Consider the following 25754-nt stretch of genomic DNA (forward strand, 5'->3'; position numbering starts at 1 on the left):
ACCAATTTTGTGTATGTAATGTAAAAAAAAAAACCTTTTTAAAAATTGTTAAATAAATACGAAAGTGCTGAAAAAGTTTCTAATTTTGTATATGTAACGCTAAAAAAATTATACCAGTAACACTCTAAGTAACACGTAAAAATCAGAGAACCAACTGGTTGTTTAGATGCAACAGATGCAAGATTGTGTAAATGTGAATTATAAGTGTCAACGAACCCTCCTTTTATAAGTTACACTGAAGTGAACAATGTTTTAGAACAAAATTAGTAAAATATAAAATAATAACTAAACAAAATTAATTTAACATGTATAATAATTTATCTACCTAAACCCTAAATTAATAATCACTAAACACTAATTAGTAAAACATAAAATAATAACTAAACAAAATTAATTTAACATGTATAATAATTTATCTAAATAAACCCTAAATTAATAATAACTAAACACTAATTAGTAAAACATAAAATAATAACTAAACAAAATTAATTTAACATGTATAATAATTTATTTAACTGAACCCTAAATTAATAATAACTAAACACTAATTAGTAAAACATAAAATGATAACTAAATAAAATGAATTTAACATGTATAATAATTTTTCTAATTAAACCCTAAATTAACAATAACTAAACACTAATTAGTAAAACATAATTATAAGAATGTGTATACACCAATAGCATGCAATCAATATATGAATATATATAAAATAACTTCCATGAATAGTGAAGTCGTGTGATCTTTCACGACTTCAATAATTCATGATTCTTTCATGATTCAATCCATGTCATCCATTCTTTCATGCTTCAATCTTGACCGTTGATCCCTAACAGTGAAGTCATAGGAAAGAGCACGACTTCAAAGTCGTTTGTTTCTTCTCAACTTCTTTGCTCGTGAATCTGCAACTACTTGGTTTGCTATTTTTGCCTACTTTCATTGCATAATGCAGTGATATTTTCATGTTTAATGCAAGGATTAATATGTAGTTAAAATGATGCAAACTGCAGTCGAAAACTGCACCATTTTGGTTTTACATAGAGCTTGTTTAATGTAGTGTGTTGTTCAGTCAATGTGCAGCAATAAAAAAAGCCGAAAACAACAGTGTTTTAATCTCGTGAAGCTACCACATGACTTCCATTTATGATTATTGTGAAGCTAGCAATGAAAAAGCTAAGACTGAAAAAGCATAGGAACATGCAGTGTTTTAATGTTTGCACATGATAGCTTCAGAAGAGGATGTTGAAAACAAGCTTTGTACACTCCAATGAACTGCACCATGAAGGTTGCACATGCATGAATAGTATAAAAGTAAAGTGGTGTGTAAGAAGCATGCACATGCTACTCAAAGTTGGTATATCGTGAAGCATGCTTATAGGTACATGAAATGATGTATGAGACCGTGGAATCTTGCCACTCACAGTTCCTATCTCGTGAAGCATGCTTATATGATCTCTTACATGAAATGATGTATTATGCCATGGAATCTTGCCAGAAATAAAGGCAGTCAATAATAACTTATGTTGCTAGCAATAATGTACTTGAATCACGAACCACTCAAACTTGCTTTAAGTTGTGTATATTGGACTCCAGCAAGTGTGCATCAATATTATACAAGTTAACATATCAGAAGGTTATACTTTGGCAAAAAAACATTGTCAACCATTACCTTACACCACCCTCCTTTCATTTTTCTCCATTCTTATTTTCATCCTTCTATCCATTTACCAATGGCACATGCAAGACCCTGACCAATTAATGGCTCCTTGTTGCACTTACAAGACAACCATATTTCAAATCAAGTGTGGTAAGGCCAAGAGAGAATAATTCATTTGAGGTATAATTCTATTTGGGCTTTTGCCCACTTGGATTGAATAAATAATCGGGTAAAAAATCTAATCACCTTAGCTGGTTTCAGTCATGTTATAAATGTCAGAAAAGTTGATATTAACCAGCATTTGGTTAGTGCATTGGTTGAACGTTGGAGAACCAAGAAACACACATTTTATTTTTTCCACACGGAGAGGCAACCATTACTCTGCAGGATATGGCCCTACAGTTGGGCTTGAAGATTGATGGATTGCCAGTAACCGATATCATCATCGGTTATGTACGTGTTGCTTGCTAGGCATTACTAGGGGAAACTCCACCTGATAAGTATGTAAAGGGTAAAATAATTTACCTAAGTTGGTTGTGGCAAAATCTTTAGCAAATTCCCGTTGATGCTGATGATGTTGTCATTGCACAACATGCTAAAGCTCATATCATGATGCTCATAGGCAGCTGTTTGATGGCAGATACATCAGGTGCAAGAGTTCATTTAATGTATCTTATTTTATTATCAAATTTAACTGAGACAAGTCATTACAGTTGGGATGCAGTAGTATTAACATCCATTTTCTAAGCTCTAGATCGAGCTGTGAAGTCAGACCAAACAAAAATTGATGGATGTTTGTTGTTGCTATAGTCATGGGCGTGGGACCGCATGAAATATATTACCCCAAAAATAGATCACTTATCCATGGAAAAAGTACAACAAGGGCCCAAATTTCTTCTTGCACGAAAGTGGTCTCATCCAAGGATCGAAACAAATATTCTCATCAATTCAATGAGATTGCTACGCATCATATTTCATAGACTACATATTAATGAGGTTCATTTTTTAATTTTGATGACTTAACTATTTTTTCCGATTTCCTATTCGATTATAAATATGTGACAATAATAATGTATGTGTTGTAGTTCTTGTGGACTCGTTATGACAAACCAGAAATAAGGCTATTAATTAATGATGTTGAGGTATCAATGATTGTTCGGGCAAAAGTCCCCCTCATCTGTTTTGCAATTGTGGAATGACATCTAATAGGCAGGGTCGTGAGACAATTTGGACTGCGACAAATTATTTCAGATGACCCACCAAACCTAGATCAACTTCACGACATAGATATGAGAGGGAGAACAAATATTTTTTGGTCTCACCATCATTGTCACTGGATTGCCAAATAGAATCATTGGAATGATTATATTGCTCATGGTGAAATGGACCAAGGTCTTTTACATGAAAATTTAGAATACATGCAATGGTTTATATGTCGAACTAGACGATATATATTGCGTGAAGGAGCACTATCTACTGAGGTTGTAAATCTACTTTACAATTTTAAAAAAATTCTTGATATTATTATTCATTATTATTTCTAACTTTGTAAATTTGAATCATAGTATTATCCTGTTCATCACCAACATCAATCATATGCAGAACCCAATGTACCTCTAGTGGATGTTCCTAGATTTATGTCCCAACATCATCCATCACAAGCACAATATCAATCAGTAGGCTTCTCTGTATATGCATCTCAAGGATGTCAACAAAGTTTCAACCAATAGGGTTCTCATCATATATGCCTCAATACTCATTTCAAGTTTCATTTACCTCAAATGTTTTTTTATGACCCCTCACAAATGTTTGTCACCACTTTCAACACTCCACCATCTGCATATAATCTACAACCATCGACTTTTTGTTATTGTCCATCATTACCTACTCAAATGCGTGACATGGGTCATGAAGATGAGGATGATGATGATAACAACAACAACAATGATGATGATGATGATAACAATGGTGTTCATGTTCCTCAACAACAACACACAAATAGATGTGAACATCCTAGAATAAGAAGAGGTAGAGGTCGTAAACCAAAAGGACAACAAACATAGGCAAATCTAGTCCAACAAGATGAGAGACCGAGACATATATCTAGAAGAACTCGTTGTAGGACATCATCTCATTATTAGTTTAACGAATATGTAATTTTCATTTAAATATAATCAATTTTTAAATTAAAGTATTTCAAATTTTTAATATCTCCTTTTAATTTTATTATGTATTTTTATTAATAGATTATCTATATTTTAAATAAACAAAAACATTTAAGTAAAACAATATTAAAAATATATAATATGTTTTAAATAATAAAACATTAAAATAAATTAATAGCATATCAAATAAAATCATAAGAAAATATACTAATAATAAGTCAAGTTAATATTATTTATTATACATTTAAATAAATTTTTTTAAAAAAGAAAAAAAACCATAAAAAAATATAAATTTGAAAAAAAAATTAACTTAAACATTAAATAAAAAAAAAACTGGTTTACGACTTCAAAGTTGTAAACTATAAAAAAAAGGTTTTACGACTTTAAAGTCATAAAAGCAAAAAAATAAAAAATCCTTACAACTTCAAAGTCGTAAAAAAAATCTTTTTCAACTGATTTTATGTCCTATGTGAAAAAAAAAAGAAAGTCATAACAAGTATTATGACTTCTAACTGAGAAGTCGTAACATCTATTACGACTTACATCCTTTTGAATAATTTTTTAAAACATATTTCCGATCGGAAAATAACTTAAAAAGTTACCCCATTTTGGTAAAAAAAAAACCCACCTTTGACTTACTTAACCACTTGAAATCATGTTTTAAATTTCTATTTCATATCCTTAATCACCTTAACCAAGATGATAATGAAGCTCAAGATGTTTAACTCTTTTGAGGATACGATATATGAAATTTAGAAGATTTATCTTAATTAAAAATAGTACCCCGATGACTTTAGTTATGCATCATGATCATTGTATTTGTTATTTTTTTTTGGATAACAAACAATAAATTAACATTGTTGTTATTTTTTAGGTAAAGATGCAATTTAAGGTTTTGGTCTCATGGAAGGAAGACTCTTCACTATCAAAGTTCAAAGTTAGATTCTTATAAAGGAATTGTTGAAATGTAATTATTATTATGGCATGCAATAGCTTATACGAGTGCATTACTTGACTAAAATTAAATGAATATTTTGTACTTATCATTTTTAAGCTTTATTGTATGTAAACATCATTTACTCATCTAGTTATTTTATTGTTTTATTTTTAACTGATTTATTACCAATTGAAAATCAATAATTGACCTTTTGGTCATTTTATTTCAATTAAAGAACCTAGTAGAATTTTTTATGGACAATAAACAATAAATAACAAAAGGGAGACATTTGAATCCTACACCTCCCATTTTGAATTTTACACCTCCCAATTTTAAAATAGCTCTAAACAACCCTGCAAGGTTGCAACCCATCACTAGGGGCATTTTGCTTCCTTTTTCTGAGCATGTTTTCCATGAAGTCCTTCCACCCTTTTTCGTTCCTCTTTGTTGTACATCATCACTCCTTATTCTTCACCACTCTCTCAAAAACCTATTTTGTATATTGGAATGACCATTTAAAAAATGCATAGTATCCGAAATAACTATTTTGGAATACATGTACACTTATGGAAAACTATTATGGAATAGAAAAAAATTATTTTTAGAACAACTATTCTGAAATATGATTTTTTTTCTATAATGAAATAACCATTCTAGAATACATATACACTTCCAAAACAACTATTATGGATTAGAAAAAATCTTTTTGGGACAACTATTCTAGAATATGATTTTTTCTATTATGGAATAATTATTTCAGAATACATATACACTTCCAAAATAACTACTCCATAATAAAAAAATTATTTTGGAATAAGATTTTTTCTATTATGTAATATCTCATTCTAGAAGTGTATATGTATTCCGGAATAGCCATTCCATAATAAAAAAAATTCTTCATGGAAAAACTTTTATGGAATACATATACACTCCCATAATAACTATTCCAAAATAATATTTTTCTTATTCTAGAATAGTCAACGAGAGAAGCTTCAAACACGAAAAGCTTTAGATCAACAATTTCCTTTCTAGGGGTATTTTTGTCCAGTCAACTTCCTTTAGGAGGTACAAGTTTCAAAATGAGAGGTGCAAGATTCAAATACCCAAAACAAAAGAATTTGGTTGTCCTATATTAGAAAAAAAAATGGTCTGCCCAAATATGGGCTCAACCCATATGAACCAATGAAGTAGGAACTTGAAAAAATGTAAATTTTTTAAAGCCCAATGTGGCTAGGTCCAATATTGACCCAACTCATTTAGACCCAATTGACCAATCTACAATGGGAAATGCTATTGGCACTATTAGAAGTGCTATGGGCACCACCCATGTGGTTGTTTTATATGTAATTTCAAAATTACCCTTCCCACAAAAATATGATTCCTTTGTAGACTTGTACAATGAAATTGTGTTTCTATTACACATATGAAAGGGGGGGGGGATAACGAAAACATGATTCTATTGTATAGCAAAATCGTGTTTTTGTTGCACACATGGGGGATGAAAAAATAAAACAACAAAAATATGATTCTATATTGTACAACGAAATCATGTTTCTATTGTTTTATTTTTTTCACCTCCATGCTGCAACGAAACACAATTCTGTTTGTAATTTTATCAACAGAGTCATATTTTCATTAGCTTTGCTTGGTCCTCGTCCCTCTCCCTCCTTGAGTTCCCCCTCTCCTCGCCTCATATGCTATCTCTCGCCCATATTCTCTCTCTCACACACACAAAATGAGAAACACAATGCAAAAAACATAGCTAGTTGATTTAGCCCGGGTCAAAGTTGCTAACAAAAACATAAAGGGAGTTAGATCTCTGACCCTAGTGTCGCGATGGTGGTGGGGTCATGTCGTCGTGGTAGTGGACAGGAGTGGGGTGCTAAGAAATCTAAGGGGAAAGGAAGGGGATGTAGTGATTTGGTTAGCCGACAAAAGAGGAATTTTCCAAGGGTCAGTAATGTCAATAACACTATTGGTAGTGAGAATAGTAGCGTGTAACCTGAATTTGCCCTATTCGAAGCTCAAAAAGGCAAAAAGTGATAGGATTTGGGCTTGTTTTATCATTGGTCAGGTTAATCCAAGAGTGCTACTAGGTGCACCCAGCAAAATTTGTAAATGGCAAAAATGCCCCTGGCCTTTTTTTCATTATAAAAGCTTTTTTTTTCCTACACTTCACACAGTTGCTATTTTTGTTCGCTGTTTTTCTCTGTTTTTGTGGTTTTCGTGCGGCATTGTCTCGGGTTCGTTGGTTCATTGTGAACGGTTAGGTGCGGTGAAGGTGAAGGTGCATTGCGGTGGTCGGCGGCGGCAAACGAGGTACGCAGAAAGTGGTGGCTGTGTCGCAAACATACAGATTACTTACGGATCAAGTTGATCCGTAAGAAAAGTAACTATTTTTAAAATGAAATGTTTTTTGAATTTAGTTTCCATTTTTTAAAAAAATTATTAATTTGTTTGTATGGTCATTTTTTGTTTGAGTTGGTTAGATGGACGAAGATGAGTGGATGTATGAAATAATGTCTAAACAAGCGGATATGGATTATGAAAATGAAGAAGCATGTGGTGCGAATGAATCACATGTTGATTGTTCCGATGCGTTCAATACTTCTCAGGTTATAATGTTAATGTTTGTCATAGATTTAATAAAGTGAATACTGGTAGAAAACTTAAATTATGTGGATTGCTTTGTAGGTGTTTGAGTGCAGAGAGGATGTTTTACGGTGGGCTCGATCCGTTGCTCATGAAAACGGATTTGTGGCGATGATTTTAAGGTCGGATACAAACACAGGTAGTAGAGGAAGGACTATATTTGTGTTAATTGGCTGTGAAAGGAGTGGCGAGTATAGGTGTAGGAAAAAAGAATTTATCAGAAGAGACACTGAGACTAGGAAATGTGGGTGTCCCTTCAAACTTTGTTGTAAGCCAGTGGTTGGAGGAGAAGGCTGGATGGTGAAGTTGATTTGTGTAGTGCATAATCATGAATTGGCCAAGTCATTAGTTGGACATCCATATGCGGAGCGATTGACTAAAGCTGAAAAAACACTTATTGCTGATATGACGAAGTCCATGGTGAAGCCAAGAAACATTCTACTAACTCTGAAGGAACACAATGTCAATAGTTGTACGACCATTAAACAGATATACAATGCAAGAAGTGCATTCTGTTCTTCCATAAGAGGAAGCGATCTTGAAATGCAACATCTAATGAATCTTCTTGAACGTGATCAGTATATTCATTGGCACAGAATAAAGGATGAAGACGTGGTTCGTGATATCTTTTGGTGTCACCCTGATGTAGTGAAGTTAGTCAACACATGTAATTTGGTGTTTTTGATAAACAACACCTACAAAACAAACCGGTACAGACTCCCACTGCTCGATTTTGTTGAGGTGACACCGACTGGGATGACATTCTCTGTCGGCTTTGCATATGTGGAGGGTGAACGCATTAATAATTTGGTAGAAAACTTAAATTATGTGGATTGCTTTGTAAGTGTTTGAGTGCAGAGAGGATGTTTTACGGTGGGCTCGATCCGTTGCTCATGAAAACGAATTTGTGGCGGTGATTTTAAGGTCGGATACAAACACAGGTAGTAGAGGAAGGACTACATTTATGTTAATTGGCTGTGAAAGGAGTGACGAGTATAGGTGTAGGAAAAAAGAATTTATCAGAAGAGACATTGGGACTAGGAAATGTGGGTGTCCCTTCAAGCTTTGTTGCAAGCCAATGGTTGGAGGAGAAGGCTGGATGGTGAAGTTGATTTGTGTAGTGCATAATCATGAATTGGCCAAGTCATTAATTGGACATCCATATGCGGAGCGATTGACTAAAACTGAAAAAACACTTATTGCTGATATGACGAAGTCCATGGTGAAGCCAAGAAACATTCTGCTAACTCTGAAGGAACACAATGCCAATAGCTGTACGACCATTAAACAGATATACAATGCAAGAAGTGCATTCCGTTCTTCCATAAGAGGAAGCGATCTTGAAATGCAACATCTGATGAAGCTTTTTGAACGTGATCAATATATTCATTGGCACAGAATAAAGGATGAAGACGTGGTTCGTGATATCTTTTGGTGTCACCCTGATGCAGTGAAGTTAGTCAAGCATGTAATTTGGTGTTTTTGATAGACAACACCTACAAAACAAACCGGTACAGACTCCCACTGCTCGATTTTGTTGGGGTGACACTGACTGGGATGACATTCTCTGTCAGCTTTGCATATGTGGAGGGTGAACGCATTAATGATTTGGTCTGGGTTTTACAACACTTTCGAGGCCTTTTTTTAAAGCGTGATGCCCTCCCTGGAGTTATTGTCTCTGACAGATTTAAAAAGATTGTTACAAAATAGCCTTGGAGACTTATGCAATGTGTGGGATGCCATGAACAACATGATTACGTTGCAGCACACGGAGATTAAAGCATCATTTGAAACAAGTACACATGTCGTTGGACATGTGTTCAAAAAAACCTTATACAGGAGGCTTCTCGGAATGGTTTCAAGGTATGCTTTAAATCATATTGCTGCTGAATTAGAGCGTGTTGACTATGCTTGGTCTTCCTTGTGCTTGTGAGCTATCCAAATACGTTAGTGGTTGCATCCCACTGGATTCAATCCATATGTTCTAAAGGAGACTTAGTTTTTCAAACCAAGGGTTATCTGAGCGCGAGGTGAGCATCAAGGAAGTAATGGAAACAATATCCAAAAGATTCGAAGAACTTGATATTTGTGGCAAGTTTACTTTGAAGACTAAACTTTGGGAAATTGCATACCCTGATCAGAATTCGATGTGTCCTCCTCCAGCAAAGGTTAACACAAAGGGGGCACCGAAGAAAGCTATGAGTAGGAACCCAAGGTCAACAAAGCGCGATCCATCTTACTGGGAGTATGTAGATGCCTTTGAATCTATGCAAAATAGCAATTCGTCGGTGAGGCGTACTGCATCATCCTCTGAGCAATCAAATCGAAGAACGATGATGCCCATGTTGGACCAGTTTCAGCCATTTATGCACGACTTCATTTATAAGATTGTTGATGTCAAAGCTGATGGTAACTGTGGATATCGGTCGGTTGCTGGTTTATTAGGTATGGGTCAAGACTCTTGGTCGGTGGTTCGCAATCATCTGCTTAAAGAACTTACCAAATTCTCAGAAGACTATATCAAGCTCTTTGGTGACACGGAGAGATTTGAGGAATTAAGGATGCCACTACTTGTTGATGGGTTAACCAAGGTATGTAATTTATGTATTTGATTTTTAAGACTTAACTTTGAAATTAAGTTTGACGTGTATATATGTTTCATTCAGGTGACTACGGATAAGTGGATGGATATAATAGACATGGGACATGTCATTGCATCAAGGTATAACGTAATCATTGTATCCTTGTCTAAACAACAAAGCACGACATTCTTTCCTCTTAGAAGTCAACCGCTGGCAAATTCTTCATTGCATCGTATAATTTGTATCGGTCATGTGTATGGAAATCATTTTGTTGAGGTATATTGTAGATATGAAGTGTTTTTTTTATATTTATGCAATGAGTTTTGTTGGATTGAGTTAACACTTTTTTCGCATGTACAACAGGTTTATTTAAAAGAACGTTGTCCCTTACCGCCTATAACATTGTTATGGTCTAGCAATTGTCATCCTCAGGCGAAGCCGTGGCCAAATCCATATATTAGCAGAATGCAGCATTACAAGAGCTTTGTGATGTTCAAGAGAGACTATGTTAACATAAATGATGATTGAACATGTAATTTATAATGACTGATCATTTTGAATTGGATATTCACATTTATTTGTTACGTCCACAACAAAATTATTACTTAATTCTAAAAAAGCATGTATGATATATCGTTGTCTGAGTTGACAACACATTGTGAAAAAACGTGTATGATAAATTGTTGTCTGCATTAACATAAAGCGCGTGAAAGGACCTTGCACAGCATGACTACACATGCAAATCTGATGCAAGCTAAAACATGTCACGTCATTGGTGTAGTTGACAACACATACAGAAAGCATGTGCATGCTTATTTTTAATCTTAAAAAATGCAGCACTGATATTAAAACTCATCTATATATATAACACAACCTAACACTGTAAAAAAACCATAAGTATGCAATTGTATAAAATGCAACCTTTCACATATGCAGGTAATCAATTTCGGTTTCAATGTATGCAACTGAAAGATGATGCTGATGTTAACACAATGTTAATGTGTAATCATGAATTTTCGTTTGTTGGTCCGATTGAGTTATTATGTAGCATTGCTAGAACCCCAGATGGTATTTTAAACTTACTTCAAGCTACTACGACCCCTACTCATGATGCCCTTCTATATTACAATAGGAGGTGAAACATGTCACGCCAAAATGAGTTTGTTGGTTACTCGTTCACAGGAAAAAATCCCAAAAAGTTTGACATTTCCACTAGATGTACCATGGATGAACTGAAGGATTTGATCAAGCAAGTTGCGCCTACTGGGATTCCCCCTTATGGTATTGATGAAACACAAATGGTAAGGCGATTGTTTTTTCGGAAACCAAGTCACCATGAGTATTCAGAAAAAGTTATAAAATTTGAAATAATTGAACTCAAAACCAACGATGACGTGATGAAGGTGTTGATTGAGTCTAACTACTGGAAAAAGATTGTACCAATGGAAATTTTAGTTGTTTTCAGTAAACCTGTACCAGAAATGGAAGACGAGTTGTCCTTGTCACAAAATTAGCATGAGTTAGTTGTAGTATTTGATGCAAATTTAATTTCGTTCGACTATGTTGAAGTTAATGTACTGTTTGAGTAGTTGGATGTGGATTTGCTAGTCATGCTCTCTCCCTTAACACGTGATGAATATCATTATGAAAGTTCTAATTGTGTTTCACTAACCCTATGACACCAGCTCCCTTCAAAGGTAAATATTACATTTAGACCATGAGTTTTCATCCATTGATTTTTTTTTAACAACACATCTATCTTTTGTTGGAGCTAACAATTTTATTTAAGTTAGATAGAACTTTTATAAATAGTAAAAATTTTCATTCAAGTATTTAATATAATTATATATTTAAATTCCATATTTAAACTCAACTATTAATTTAACTGAAGCAATTTTATGGTTTACACTAATTAATCTACACATTTGATTAGGTATTTGTTTTTTTTTGTTTGACAAAATATAAGATTCATCGATTCGGTATTTGTGATCACTAATTTTTACCATACAAACATAATTTGTGTAAATCATAAATATATTTGACACCTAATAAGAAAAAAAGAGAAAAAGGAGGCAATTCGTTAAAGTCGTTTTCGTTTTTCTTGTAAAAGACTTAATTATATATTATTACCTTTAATTTTTTTTTTGTAAAAGACTTACTAGTGTATGAATTAATTATATATTATTACTTGTAATTTTTTTTGTGCTGAAAATATATATATTATTACCTATAAAAGTTAGTAGTGTTTTAGTATTATATATGTCTAATTATGAGGTTTTATTTTTTAGTCTCTTAAAATACAATATAAATGTTACGCCTAATTATAAAATATAAATATGGATTTTTATCTGAGGAGAGAAATTTAAAATAAACATTACTAATGGAAATAAATAAAACCAATATTACTAATGAAATGGGTTCAAGTACAATATTTGTATATACATCGAATATCAATATAAAATATGTAAATAAACTACGCTTGATCCATGCGCCGCTTGCGTCGAGACCTAACATATACTAGTTGGTCCTGTGTGACACTCCTGGCCATCCTGAGACATTCTTTGATCACCTCATGTGTTGATGAGCCTAGCGTGACCACCCCTAGGCTCAGATGGCGCTCCAACCTCTCAGCAATCCCATGGCAAACTTTCTGTTAAATACAAAACAAACGGATCACACAAATTATTATGAAAATATTGACGTAAATTATTAGTATTACTTACCACTGTATGTCTAGGCTCCTCCACAGCAGACCTCGCAGATGTCGACGGTGCTCCTGACTCCGACACGTGAGGGTTATCTGTCTGTAGGGCCTGAGGGACGACTCGAGGCTGTGGAGCATGACCATTTGGCAGAGGATCTGATGCCTGGCCTGGTGTCATGAAAGGATGCGAGATGCGGAAGAACCAGTCCATGTAGTCGTTGGCACACTGACCTGGCACAGCGCACACCTCACCTGTTGGAACCATATGATCCGAGTAGTGCATCCACCTGTCGTGTATATCATCATACGACACCCATGAATCGATAGGCGGATCAAGAATGGTCTAGGTGTATCCAAATTGCCGCATGACCCTCTCTGGTCAGTAATACACAACAACGGGCCCCCATCGCAGGAGACCGGAATAACATGAAATCAAATGGAAGTCCCAGACCGGTCGGTGCTCCCCATATAGGATCCAAACGACATCCGGAATCCGAAGTCAGTCCAGGTGCTCCCTGTATGCCTGTGTACGTATGCTCTTCACAGTCTTCTTCGTTGCAATCCACCTACAGGCACACGGTGAATCCTCATCGTAGTCCTAATCAGCAGTGGACTGCGCGACTGAAGGAAAGTGTTCGTTTATCCAGCATTACAAAGGTAACATCAAAATGATAAACATTAATAATGAAAGTCTAACAAAATTTAAAGTTAAACATTGTTGAACCTCAACGAATGAAAATATGTTTGTTACCTGCAGCAATGTGATGTAACCGCCAAGCTGTCGGCTGATGCTGATAGAGACATCGTTCAGTTGGTCGTACATATGCACCAGCGCAGCTACTCTCTAGGCGTACCTCTCGGTCTAACTAAGGTCACGAATGGCCTCCAAATACACAACATGAGCATTGGTTGCACTCTTGTTAGCAAACAGAGTGCAACCCAGAAGATGAAGAAGATATGCGCGAGCCGCAGCTGTCCAATGACCTGCCTGACATCGGCGCTCGTAGATATCACGTACCCATTGCAGGCATATGTATGGTCCACGACACTGCCCTGTCTCAGCCCTGACAGCCTTTGCAGAGACCATCAATAAGTCCACCAACATCTGAACTACATCATCCACGTGCAAAGGCTGAAAGGCGTGCAAGTTGCCAACCACAGGCAGATGCAGAAGCGAGGAGATGTCGTCCAGCGTGATCGTCACCTTTCCCACAGGGAGATGAAAACTAGACATCTCCCGGTGCCACCGCTCGACAAACGAGGACAAAAGTCTCCGATCGCCAGTGTCTACCGAACACGCGATCAGAGGACTTTGTCCTGTCCCAGCAACTAGTCCCTCAATGGCAGGGACAAGCCTGCTTAAACTATGGACCTTTCTCCCATGAGAGGATAACTTCAACTCAGGACGCTCCTGAATTGAAGTATAAAGGAACACAAAATTCGTTAAAATCATCATTTAAAGGAAAACTAATTTCAATCATAAAGTATAATTAACAAGTAACTAAAAATAAATATTATAAATACCTCTCCCGTTCATACGCTGCAAGCAACGTGATCCGCATACTGGGTCAGCACGGATGGGTCGCTCGGACCACCCAGAAATCCCTCATGCTCATCCTCAGCAGCCTGCGCGCTTGTGTATGCAGGAATGTCTGCCCCAGTGTCCTCTACATCAGCTGATGCCATCGGGTCATCCAGAAATACGTCACTCTGTTTACGGATCAAGTTGATCTGGAAGAAGTTTACGGATCAACTTGATCCATAATCTTCACTTCTGCTAACCAGTTTTTATGGATCACCTATAAAACGCTTACGGATTAAATAAAAACGCCGACAATCGAAGACGAACAACTGCTTACCTTGACAATGCCGACACGGAGGGAGAACACCACCCTCAAAATGCCTGGGCTACTCAACACCAACGAGCACCATGATTGCAGAACACAGACTCCCGGTGCGGAGGAAGAAGACGACGCTCATGGCAAGAACGCGGCGCGGAGGACCGAGGAGGTCAAGCTTTTCTGAAACCAGCAACCACTTCACGCAAAGAAAACGAAAGGAAGAAGAACGCGGCTTAGGTGAGGTCAGGGGTGAGGAAGGAGACCGAAACCACTTCACGCTAGCAAAAAGAAGAAAAAATGGTGAGGGGTCACGAGGAAGAAGAAGGCCAACGCGGGAGGGAGGGAGGGAGGGAGAGAGATGAACCGTGTCTTTTTTAAATTAAGCTAGGGGTACAAAGGTATTTTTGCATCACCAACAAAAAAATACTAGATGTATCTAGCACTACTCTTAATCCAAATTGACTTGTTTAGGCTCAAACCTGCTCATCCCTCTATCTAGGAATTGGATCCCCACATGCTTCCGTTGATCACTAAAATGCATAAAGTGCAATTCTAATATGAGGATAATTAATTTTCAAAAGTTACTTTCATGCTATAATTTAATTAATAAAAGTATTTTAAAAGATTGAAATTGATCAAGTTAACTTATAAAATGGTCAAAATAAAAAAAAAACTTCATTAGTAAATCGTAGTTAAATTCAATAAAGATTATAAGAACAAAATCCATTCTTAATTATCACGAAATTTTATTTAATTTGTTCATTTTATTTTCTTATTGAAATTAAAAAAATGCAAAATTAAAAGTGGATATGGCATGTTGCCATGTAGCTGATGTGGCAGAATCTAGACCTTAGAATCCGACACAGATACAGCCAAACACCCAGCGGTATTTCTAGAACAATCTCTCACATATCTCCCTAAACCCTTCTTCCTTCCTTCCCAACGAGGGTTTTTCTTTTTTACTTTCTCTTTTTAAATCATCACTCTCACCAACGCACAACAAAGAGATAACATTCCATTCCATATTCACAAAAGCACACACAAACTCACTCTGTTTTGTGTTCTAACAATGGCTCCTGTGCCGAGCAGAACCGTGGCCACGGCCTCTCTCGCCTCGCTCCTTCCTTCTTCCCCCTTCGCGAGGGCTTCTCTTCTCAGAAGCGCTTTTCTGCCGCCGCAAATAGGGCGCGACAGGAAGTGCTTCTCCCCCGCCGCAGGGCTGCGGTGGACGCAGCGGCGCCAGGGGAGGAGGGACGGGCTCGCCGTGCGGTGCGAGGCCGCCGTGGCGGAGAAGGACGAGGCCACCGGTGAGAAGTTTGAGTACCAGGCCGAGGTGGGTTTTCGATGGATTTGTTAAATAGTTTATCTTTTTGTCGTTTTGGGGATACAGTTTCGACCTTTTTGGCACTTCGTGTGGAATTTTGAAATGAAATTGCAAGTGAGAAGATTGCTTCATGAAGGGTATCTGTATGTGTTTGAGATAGAGAGAGAGAGGGATATACTGAAGTGAAGGGTGTGTTTGTGAGAGAGGGAGAGAGAGTTACTGAACTGAAGGGTATGTGTGTGTGTGGGAGAAAGTTACCAAACTGAAGGGTATGTGTGTATGAGAGAGAGAGAGAGAGGAGAGAGATTTACTCAAGTAGTGAATTTCATGTCAATACTTTTTAGCATTTGGTTTGGAATTTTGACATGTAATTGAGAGTGAAAAACTTATGAGAAAATAAGAAACACTTTTACATGCTCATTCAATCACAAACCAATTATTATCTCTAAAGGCAAAAGTCATACTAAGTGTGATTTCTGATTGATTGAACTTTACACTATCAGGACATAATCATTAAACTCAACTTATTCCGTTTAAGTGTGTGGGTGCATGAGTTTTAACCAAAGGAAGTGTATTTTATGTATTTTTTTACATTTCACTTGGAATTTTGGCGTGTATTTGAAAGGGAAAGCCTTACTTTATAAAGTATGAATTCCATGTATTGCCGAAGGCAGAGTTATCAATGGCGGATGGTGGAACATGGTGGAGGGTGCCGAAATTCCACCATATAAACATGCCATTGTGACGTATGACGGGTCTCCCTTTACAAATTGCCTATGGCGGTTGGCAAAAAAATCCGTCACGCCGTTCCACCATGGTGGCACCATGGCCGCTATTTAACAACACTGGCCAAAGGAAGTGAATGAGTGAGTGAGTTTTGCTGACTGGAGGAAGTGAATTCCATTTTTTTTGCAGGTGAGTCGATTGTTGGATTTGATTGTTCACAGTCTGTATAGCCACAAGGAAGTTTTCCTTCGTGAACTTGTCAGGTAATTTGAAGACTACGACGATTGCATGGTCTGTGCTATTATCGATGACTTATTTTGTATAAAGGGTTGCTTTAGTAGGGACCAGTTGTTTTTTTTCCCTTTTGGACTTTTGCATCTATTTAAACTAGTTAAATGTGTGTGCAGTTACTTGATTCTGTTGTGTTTTGTCTTATTTATTTATTTATTTATTTTTCTTTTCTTCTTCCAGTAATGCTAGTGATGCTTTGGACAAGTTGAGATTCTTAAGTGTGACTGAGCCTTCTTTGCTTGGAGATGCTGGAGATCTAGAGATACATATCAAGTCTGATCCAGACAATGGAACTATTACTATAACGTATGCATATGCATCGTTTTGATCTTTGTTTTATTTTGTTTTTCTGGGTATGTGTGAATAGGAGTATTAAACTGTTAACTCTCTACCCTGTAGAGATACTGGTATTGGAATGACTAAAGAAGAGCTCATTGATTGTCTTGGAACTATTGCTCAGAGTGGTACCTCAAAATTTTTGAAGGCACTTAAGGTAATTTGTCAATGATCTGAAATGTGACTTGCTTTGATATTTGATGATTTAATACTTCAATAATTATGCTTTAATTTCCCCCCTCAATGTTACAGGAAAACAAGGATCTAGGAGCAGATAATGGTCTGATTGGTCAATTTGGTGTTGGATTCTACTCTGCTTTTCTTGTTGCTGGGAGGGTATGGCTTGGATTTCTCAAGCAGATTTTTTGGTTGACTTTAATGATTTTAACTGTTTTGAATTTGTCATTAATTGGCTATTTCTACATGGCATGGCAATCAGGTTGTCGTGTCTACAAAGAGCCCAAGATCAGATAAGCAGTATATGTGGGAAGCAGAAGCTGACAGTAGCTCTTATGTGATAAAAGAAGAAACTGATCCTGAAAAGTTTCTGCGTCGTGGTACACAGATTACACTCTATTTAAGAGTGAGTGGTATTTCTTTCATTTTTTTGTAGGAAAGTTTACATGTAATGTAAGAACTAAGAAGTATCTTTTGATAAAAGGTTGAACCCAATATAATAATATTTGGAAACTTTAAATTCAATTTAATACAGACATGTGGTTTATGCACCAAAATAATTCTTGCTTCTTGTCTTGCCAGATAACAAGTATGAATTATATAAATATAATTTAAATTTCAGCCAAAAATCTTCCATCCTCTTTAGTTATTTATTTGTTATTTTCTTTTAGGGATGAATCCAGTGTAATATTTGGATGTTGGAAAATCATTTTAATGCTGATAAGTGACATGTAGTTAAAGCACCCAAATTCTTCTTTACTGGCCAGGAGGATGACAAGTATGAATTCTCAGAGCCAAGCAGGATTCAGGGTTTGGTGAAGAATTACTCTCAGTTCGTTTCCTTCCCCATCTACACATGGCAAGAAAAGTCAAGAACTGTGGAGGTAAGTCCTTCTCTTGGTACAGATTCCCGTCTTCATGTTGGGTGAGAGAATTATGCTAAATAAGCTAATTCTATGTGTGCAAGTCGTAGTTTTCTATTTTGACATACACTGATTGTGATTTATGGGCAGTAATTTTCTCCTGCTCTTTTCATTGTCAATTAAATCTTTTTTATATGCATTTTTTTTTGTTGGAGGAATGGCATGAGAGTTACTTATGTGTAGTGATAAGGTCTCATTCATTGGATTCCAATGTTGTTAATGGCGGATGACCAAAAATCCGCCATAAAAATATGGGGGATGGCGTAGTGGCAAATGGCGGACAATATATATATATATATATATATATATATATATATATATTAACAAAACAATGGATTGCATTCAAATAAACTAAAAAAGTTTCATGAGTTCACCCAATAACCAACACCAAATAAACTCATTCAAGAGTTCAAAATAACAAAAGGATAAAGGCATAATGCAAAGTGCAAAGTAAAGGTTGCAGCATTAGATGATGGTTCAGCCATTGTAATTAGTAGAAGAGGACTGAACAGAAAAAAAAAAAAGCAGAACCAAAAATTAAAAAAGAGTGTCAAACAGAAAAAAAAAATAGAACCAAAATTTAAAAAAGAGTGTCAAACAGGAAAAAAAAAGTGTCCAACAGAAAAAAGACAGAACCAGGGTGTTGCCGTCGCAGTTTGTAGCCGTTGCCGCCGCCGTCCGTTGCTCGCCTGCGTGGTGCGTGGTGCCGTCGTTGACTTCGGGTGAGACAGTGAGAGAACTCGCGCTGGTGCATGGTGCCGTCGTCGCTGGTGCGTGCTGCTCGTGCTCGCGCTGGAGTTCGGGAGTTCGCGTGCTGTGTGCTGCTCATCTCATTTTGATTTGAAAACCGGGTTTAGGGTTGGGTCGGGTCAGCCCAAGATGACCCAATCTGTAATTTTGGGAAAATTTTCAAAACAAAAAGTTTCTTCCGCCATAACCGCCATTCCGCCACCACCGTTAAGCCTATGGCGGCTGCCATGGCGCCACCATTTGAAACTCGCAACGCCACCGCTATTTGGTGGCGTTTTTTCAAAAAACCACCACGCCATACTGCCATGGCGCCGCCATAACTGTCATTTGACAACATTGTTGGATTCTAATATCTTTAAGGTACTTTGTGATATCAAGATTTTGGGCATTGATTTTAGCAAATGATGATGGTGATGGACGAGATTTTGTCTTCCGTTGATGGTAATTATAAAGATTTACATATCATCATAGGTAGAAAGGAAACTTGAAATGGTTCCTTGTCATTTGTGTCTGTTTGAGGTAGTTGTTCTACGTCAGTTATGGTTTCCATCACCATAAGGATGGCTGGTTAATTTTTAGTTTTAGACAGCTGTTGGGTTTTGGTGAATGGGGAAATACTAGCCTATATTTGCTTGGAAATTCAAGGCCGTGCAAGATTAATGTTGGTTGCTATGAGGGGCTTAATAGTGAATGAGATGGTTAATAGACAAGTGTTATGTGATTTTAGTTTGTTCCGACCTAGAAAGGGTGCAACCTTTTGCCCCTTTCATATTTCCTTTCAATTGGATGGAAACTGTGTTGTAGATAAACATTATATCAAACAATTGAAAGTATAGGAAGTAATTTCGGGAAGTATTTATTCAAACCGAAGAATCTTACTTGCAGGGTGATTTCATTTTATCTAGATTACATCAATACACTTTGAATTCTCATTCCCAATTTTCAAAATTACTTCTGGAGCTTATAGAAATGTTTGTCATAGAGTGGCAAATGATTATGCTCGAATTTGTTGCTATTAATTGATTAATTAACTAATTTTGAATATTGGCAGGTGGAAGAGGAGGAAGAACCCAAAGAAGGGGAAGAACCAAAAGAAGAGGTAACTAGTGTGGTATTTCTTAATGTTGGACTGCTGGTGCTGTACTTTTTCAAATTTGTTACCAATACCAAGTGAGTCTGTTTCTGCATGTCTTACCAGGGTGAGAAAAAGAAGGTGAAAAAGACTAAAACTGAGAAGTACTGGGACTGGGAATTGGCCAATGAAACAAAGCCAATATGGGTGAGTTTGAGCTATATCTACCTTTATGGTGATAGGATGTTAATGCCCTGCATTTTACTTATTCAGTTGTGGTGCCTCTCTTATTGGTCCAACTTTGCCTTTTTATTTTCTGTAGATGCGCAACCCAAAGGAAGTTGAAAAGGAGGAGTACAATGAATTTTATAAGAAGACATTTAGTGAATTCTTAGAACCACTTGCACATACTCACTTCACTACTGAGGTATGCTAATGATTTTGTCTCAGCGGCAGAGCATTTCCTTTAAGCAGTTATCGATTTGACTGGGCTTTAAACTCTGCAGGGTGAGGTTGAGTTCAGAAGTATTCTGTATGTTCCGGGAATGGGACCTCTTAACAATGAAGAAGTAGTGAACCCTAAAACAAAGAACATACGCTTGTATGTTAAGCGTGTATTCATTTCAGATGATTTTGATGGGGAGCTGGTGAGTTTACTGTGAGCTTCAAAGTGGGATTAGTCTTGTACATTTTGACATTTATGTCACTGTTGCTCTTTCATTATATTGCTATTATGAAATATGAAAGAAAGAAAAATGTCAAGTATCTGCTCCACCACATAATTTGTGGTTGATAGGGAGATGGATAGCATGACAATTGCATTGAAATTTAACTCTCCTACATGGCTAGTTTTTAAAGAATAATCGTTTATCTAACCACTTTTAGTCACATTATACAAGCCATTATACAAGCTCTAACTTGTGTGGTTTTGGGAAACACACTAGGGTTGGCCTAGTGGTGGGGGTTTGGAGTAGTATGTATGAGGTCATAGGTTTGAACCTCAATTCTATCATTGTACACTGAAAAAAAATGTCATATTTGTGCTTTTCTGCATTTGCTCTTTATTTTGCTGAATTTCCTCATCTACCCAAAAAAGAAGAGCAAGGAGCATTGAATAGTACAATTAACATTTAACTTAAGATAGAGCTTGTGTTCTATGTTCCTTTGTTTCTAGTTCAGGTTCCCTTTGCTCTAAATTTATTTTGCAGTTTCCACGTTACCTGAGCTTTGTGAGGGGTGTGGTTGATTCAGATGATCTTCCTCTCAATGTTTCTCGGGAGATCCTTCAAGAAAGCAGAATTGTAAGAGAACTGCACTTTTGCCTGTTAACATGTTATTTCATTTGATAAACATGAATGAAGGATACGGTGATAGGAATTATTTATGATTTTTGTTTGTTACTTTCCCAAATTTTTTATTTCAACAATATTATAATTTCAGGTAAGAATAATGAGAAAGAGACTTGTAAGGAAGGCATTTGATATGATTCAAGACCTTGCTGAAAGTGAAAATAAAGAGGTAAGTAGCGACAAACTCAGCATCTTTATATTTTCAATATGAATTTACAGTCTTCATTGATTAAAAGAATGGTTTCCTGTGATTCCAGGACTACAAAAAATTCTGGGAGAACTTTGGTAGGTTCATAAAATTAGGTTGCATTGAAGACACTGCAAATCATAAGCGCATTACACCACTATTGAGGTTTTACACTTCCAAAAGTGAGGAGGAGCTTAAAAGCCTAGATGATTATGTTGAAAATATGGGTGAAAACCAAAAGGCTATCTTTTATCTAGCAACTGACAGCTTGAAGAGTGCAAAGACTGCTCCATTTTTGGAGAAATTGGTTCAAAAAGATATTGAGGTATGATTATTTATTAACATTTTTGGATAATTTGAGCATGTAGTCAGGGAATTTGGTCAGTGTGAGGTGACAGCCACCAGGACGGGTTTATCCCCAGTCTCCCTCTGCAGCACCCCGTCATCCTGTGGAGGGTCAGGCTCTGTGTTTGTGCGTGGTGTGTGTGTTTCAAGTTAAACTATTTGCAGATATTATTGAAATGCTTGATATAACGTGCTAATTTTGATTTGCTTTTCTTTCTTTTTAGTTTTCACTCTCTTTACTTATGTGTGTCTATTATTATTATAGGTTCTTTATTTGGTCGAACCTATTGATGAGGTTGCCATTCAGAACCTACAGACATACAAAGAAAATAAATTTGTTGATATCAGCAAGGAGGATTTGGAATTAGGTTTGTACAGTTTTCTATCTTACTTTCATTTGCTCAAATACTATTTTGTTTCCTGAAAATCGGGATTTGAATGTGGTGCTCAACATTTATTTAATTAGGTGATGAGGACGAGGTCAAAGAGAGGGAAAACAAGCAAGAATACAACCTACTCTGTGATTGGATAAAACAACAACTTGGTGACAAGGTGGCCAAAGTTCAAATCTCAAAGCGCTTGAGTTCATCTCCCTGTGTGCTTGTATCAGGGAAGTTTGGTTGGTCTGCAAACATGGAGAGGTTAGTCATTACCTCATTGGCTTTACAAGTCATTCTTCTGGGTCACAAACAGTTTATCATACTCTTGACATAAGGCTCATACAATCTTCAATTACTATTTCTTCAGACTAATGAAGGCGCAAGCCCTTGGGGACACTGCAAGTTTGGAGTTTATGAGGGGGAGGAGAATATTGGAAATTAATACAGATCACCCTATTATCAAAGACTTGAGTGTAAGTTGACATAAAAAGTCGTTGCTAACTATATTATATTATTATCTAATATCTAATAAGTGTAAGTTGATATAAATAGTCATTACTAACTATATTATATTTTATCAAGATATTTAGTTTCTAATAGGTTGCACACCAAATGTTCACTTTCAGCATAGACAATGACATGGGGGGGGAGGGGGGGCGGTGGGGGGGGGGGGGGGAAGGGTGTTTTAACTGTCAAAATTGAGAACCACATTTGAGAAAAGATGTTTTGTTCTGGGTGTAGGTAATTGTTGATAATCTGGTGTTTCCCTGAGTCACTTCAATGGATTAAAAAAGAGTGAAAATATTCTTGAAGTAATTGAAGAAAACTATTGATGAAAGTATTAGATAGTACTTTTATGTAGAATCATAAGACTAGGAAGCCTAAAACTTTTCTCAAGTTCATTTATCTTTGAACAGAACGACATTTATGACTATTGAGTATTTTAGCTGAGCTGTAATGTTGCCATGTTGCTTCCATAAAATGTTAAAAGACAACTCTGTTAGTCATCTAACGAGCCTTAAATTAGTGAATTTTAAGTAAAATAAATTGTCCATTGTTTTCCCCTTTTGATACATTGGCTTTCTCTTCACATTTTCCCTTTACCATACTGAAGATCTGGTGGGAAAACACTGGAGTATATTAGCCTGTGCCCAGAGATCCTGTTTGCCCCTTGAAATGTCAAAACAATTGGTGGACATGTTTAATTGGGTCATGTTTGATGTCTCGTTTTAAGAGGATAAAGCTATTGAATGTGCACATTTTGTAATACATGGCTGGTACTTTCAACTGAATTCACTTTTGACTCTGACTTATTGTTCTAATTATTTATATTTTTCCTTCAGGCTGCCTGCAAGAATGCACCTGACAGCAGCGAAGCTAAGCGAGCAGTTGACCTCTTATATGACACAGCACTAATTTCTAGTGGATTTTCTGTAAGTACAATATCAAATTTATTTTTTCTTCATGTAACATGTGTAGACTAGATTTGATCCATAACTGAGTCAAATGATGTCACCTGATCCATGTAAGCCGACCTCTCCAAGTGAGATAAGACTTTTGTTGTTCCATAGTTTTGCTTAACATACTTTCTCAATAATGCAGCCTGACAGCCCTGCTGAGTTGGGAAATAAGATTTATGAAATGATGGCCTTGGCCTTGGGAGGAAGATGGGGTAGATCAGAAGAAGAGGAGGGAGATGCACCTGTTGAAGCTGCTGATTCAAGCACAAGTGAAGAAAGTTCAGAGCCAGAAGTTTATGAACCTTCTGAAGTCATTGCAGAGAGTGATCCATGGACAACTGATTAGGCATACTATGCCCTCATAGAATAAGTTACAAATTTTTGGCATTATATAATGCATACCAAAAAGGTGAGAAAGGAAAGGGAGAGACTGATTTTTCCAATGATTTCATGGTGCTGAAGGAAGTTTCTAATATCATTATAGAACTGTGAGTGAATGTCCTAAGGGGCAAATCCTATGGGGCCTTTGCGAATGGAATTGAGTTTAGTGTTCGTAGGTGGGCAAATTTTTTATACTTCATGGTCTTGTGGCATTGTGTCATTCTTTTGGGTTTAAGATTTTCACGTGTTTGAGTACAAATTTGAAAGCTGAAATGACAAGATTTTTCCTTGTTCAAATCTTTCCAGTTATGGATGATATCACACGCAGTTTAAAGTTCAAATTACATTAGACTTTTTGAGTTTAAGACTTATTACACTGGTACCTCCTTAAAATTACATTACTTTTGCCTCCCCCAGACTATTACCATCACTCACGGTGTTGAATTTTTTTGAAAGGCTAAAAACAACCCTTTATCACTTAAGCCCCTTTATTTTCCCTTGTGTAAGGTCTATCAAGTTCAGAAATCCCCAAATCATCATGACCCCTTTCACAACCCTTCCTACATCAGATCCTCAATACCAAATCACCATTAACACCAGATCCCCCCTTACCATAGCTACAACTCCGCAACCAAGTGCTGAGATCGTTTCCCCTCCGGTATTAGCTTGGAAGCAGCAGTACTGTCCAAGTGTCCTTTTGAGTGAGATTAGCGACCAACGGGCCATTGCACACGACCACGACAACGACAGTTTTATGGAAAAAATTGGCGACCAATGGATTATTGTAAATCTCTGGTACTTAGTCTACGATTTCTATGGAAAAAATTTGTCCATATAAAAATTGGGTTTTTGGAAAGATTGATAGTTACAAAATCTGTCAAAAAAAAGTGTTATAAAATCAAGTGGTGACTACCCAATTAAATTCTCTATAATATAATTGGATATAGACGTACAGTGATAGTTTAAATATTTTATACTCATTTTATTATGCATTGTTATATTATATATTTAAAATTTATTAAGTTTAGTAGTTTAAAAGCGTTTTTAATTGATGGACAGTAAAAATATGCGCTCTTCAGTCACTGCCTTTTATTTTTGGAATTTAATTTAATTTAAATTGATAGTTTAAAATTTTTATACTATGATTGAATTATAAACTGTTGTATAGTATGGTTGTTGAATAACAATTTTGTAGGTTATATTTATAGTGGTTTTTAAGGGTTAATATCATAAAATTTTACACTCCCGATATATGAAAATTAAACTTTTATTTTTTTGGAGAGTGATGATTTCTCATACTTATCGCGAGGCAAATAAGTGTGCTGGTGCGTTTGGGTCATTTTGATTCTATTGAAGCTGTGTCTCCGCGTATAGTTAAGTTGTAGTGTTCTTGTCTTTGGGCTTTTAGCCCCGTTGATTTAAAAAAAAATTAAAGTTTTTATTTTTATCATCTTATTTTAACTAAACTAAGATAAATCCTATTATGGTTTGACATCTAAAACTCATTATAGTTGT

The 25754-nt window shown here is 36.2% G+C and overlaps 1 protein-coding gene across 1 annotated transcript; it reads left to right on the top strand.

The window, feature by feature from the left end:
• Nucleotides 1–15439: 15439 nt before the first annotated feature.
• LOC100785017 (heat shock protein 90-5, chloroplastic) lies at nt 15440–24536 on the top strand. Its single transcript, XM_003516602.5, has 19 exons — nt 15440–15871; nt 16778–16851; nt 17060–17185; nt 17279–17372; nt 17468–17551; nt 17655–17798; nt 18160–18276; nt 20117–20164; nt 20264–20344; nt 20460–20564; nt 20644–20784; nt 21346–21438; nt 21578–21655; nt 21744–21998; nt 22284–22386; nt 22485–22659; nt 22766–22871; nt 23742–23831; nt 24001–24536. The coding sequence occupies exons 1-19, from the start codon at nt 15608–15610 to the stop codon at nt 24202–24204; spliced, it is 2382 nt and encodes a 793-aa protein (XP_003516650.1). The 5' UTR covers nt 15440–15607; the 3' UTR covers nt 24205–24536.
• The last annotated feature ends 1218 nt before the right edge of the window (nt 24537–25754 follow it).

This window comes from Glycine max, chromosome 1 (genome assembly GCF_000004515.6).
Source record: "Glycine max cultivar Williams 82 chromosome 1, Glycine_max_v4.0, whole genome shotgun sequence".
NCBI lineage: Eukaryota > Viridiplantae > Streptophyta > Magnoliopsida > Fabales > Fabaceae > Glycine > Glycine max.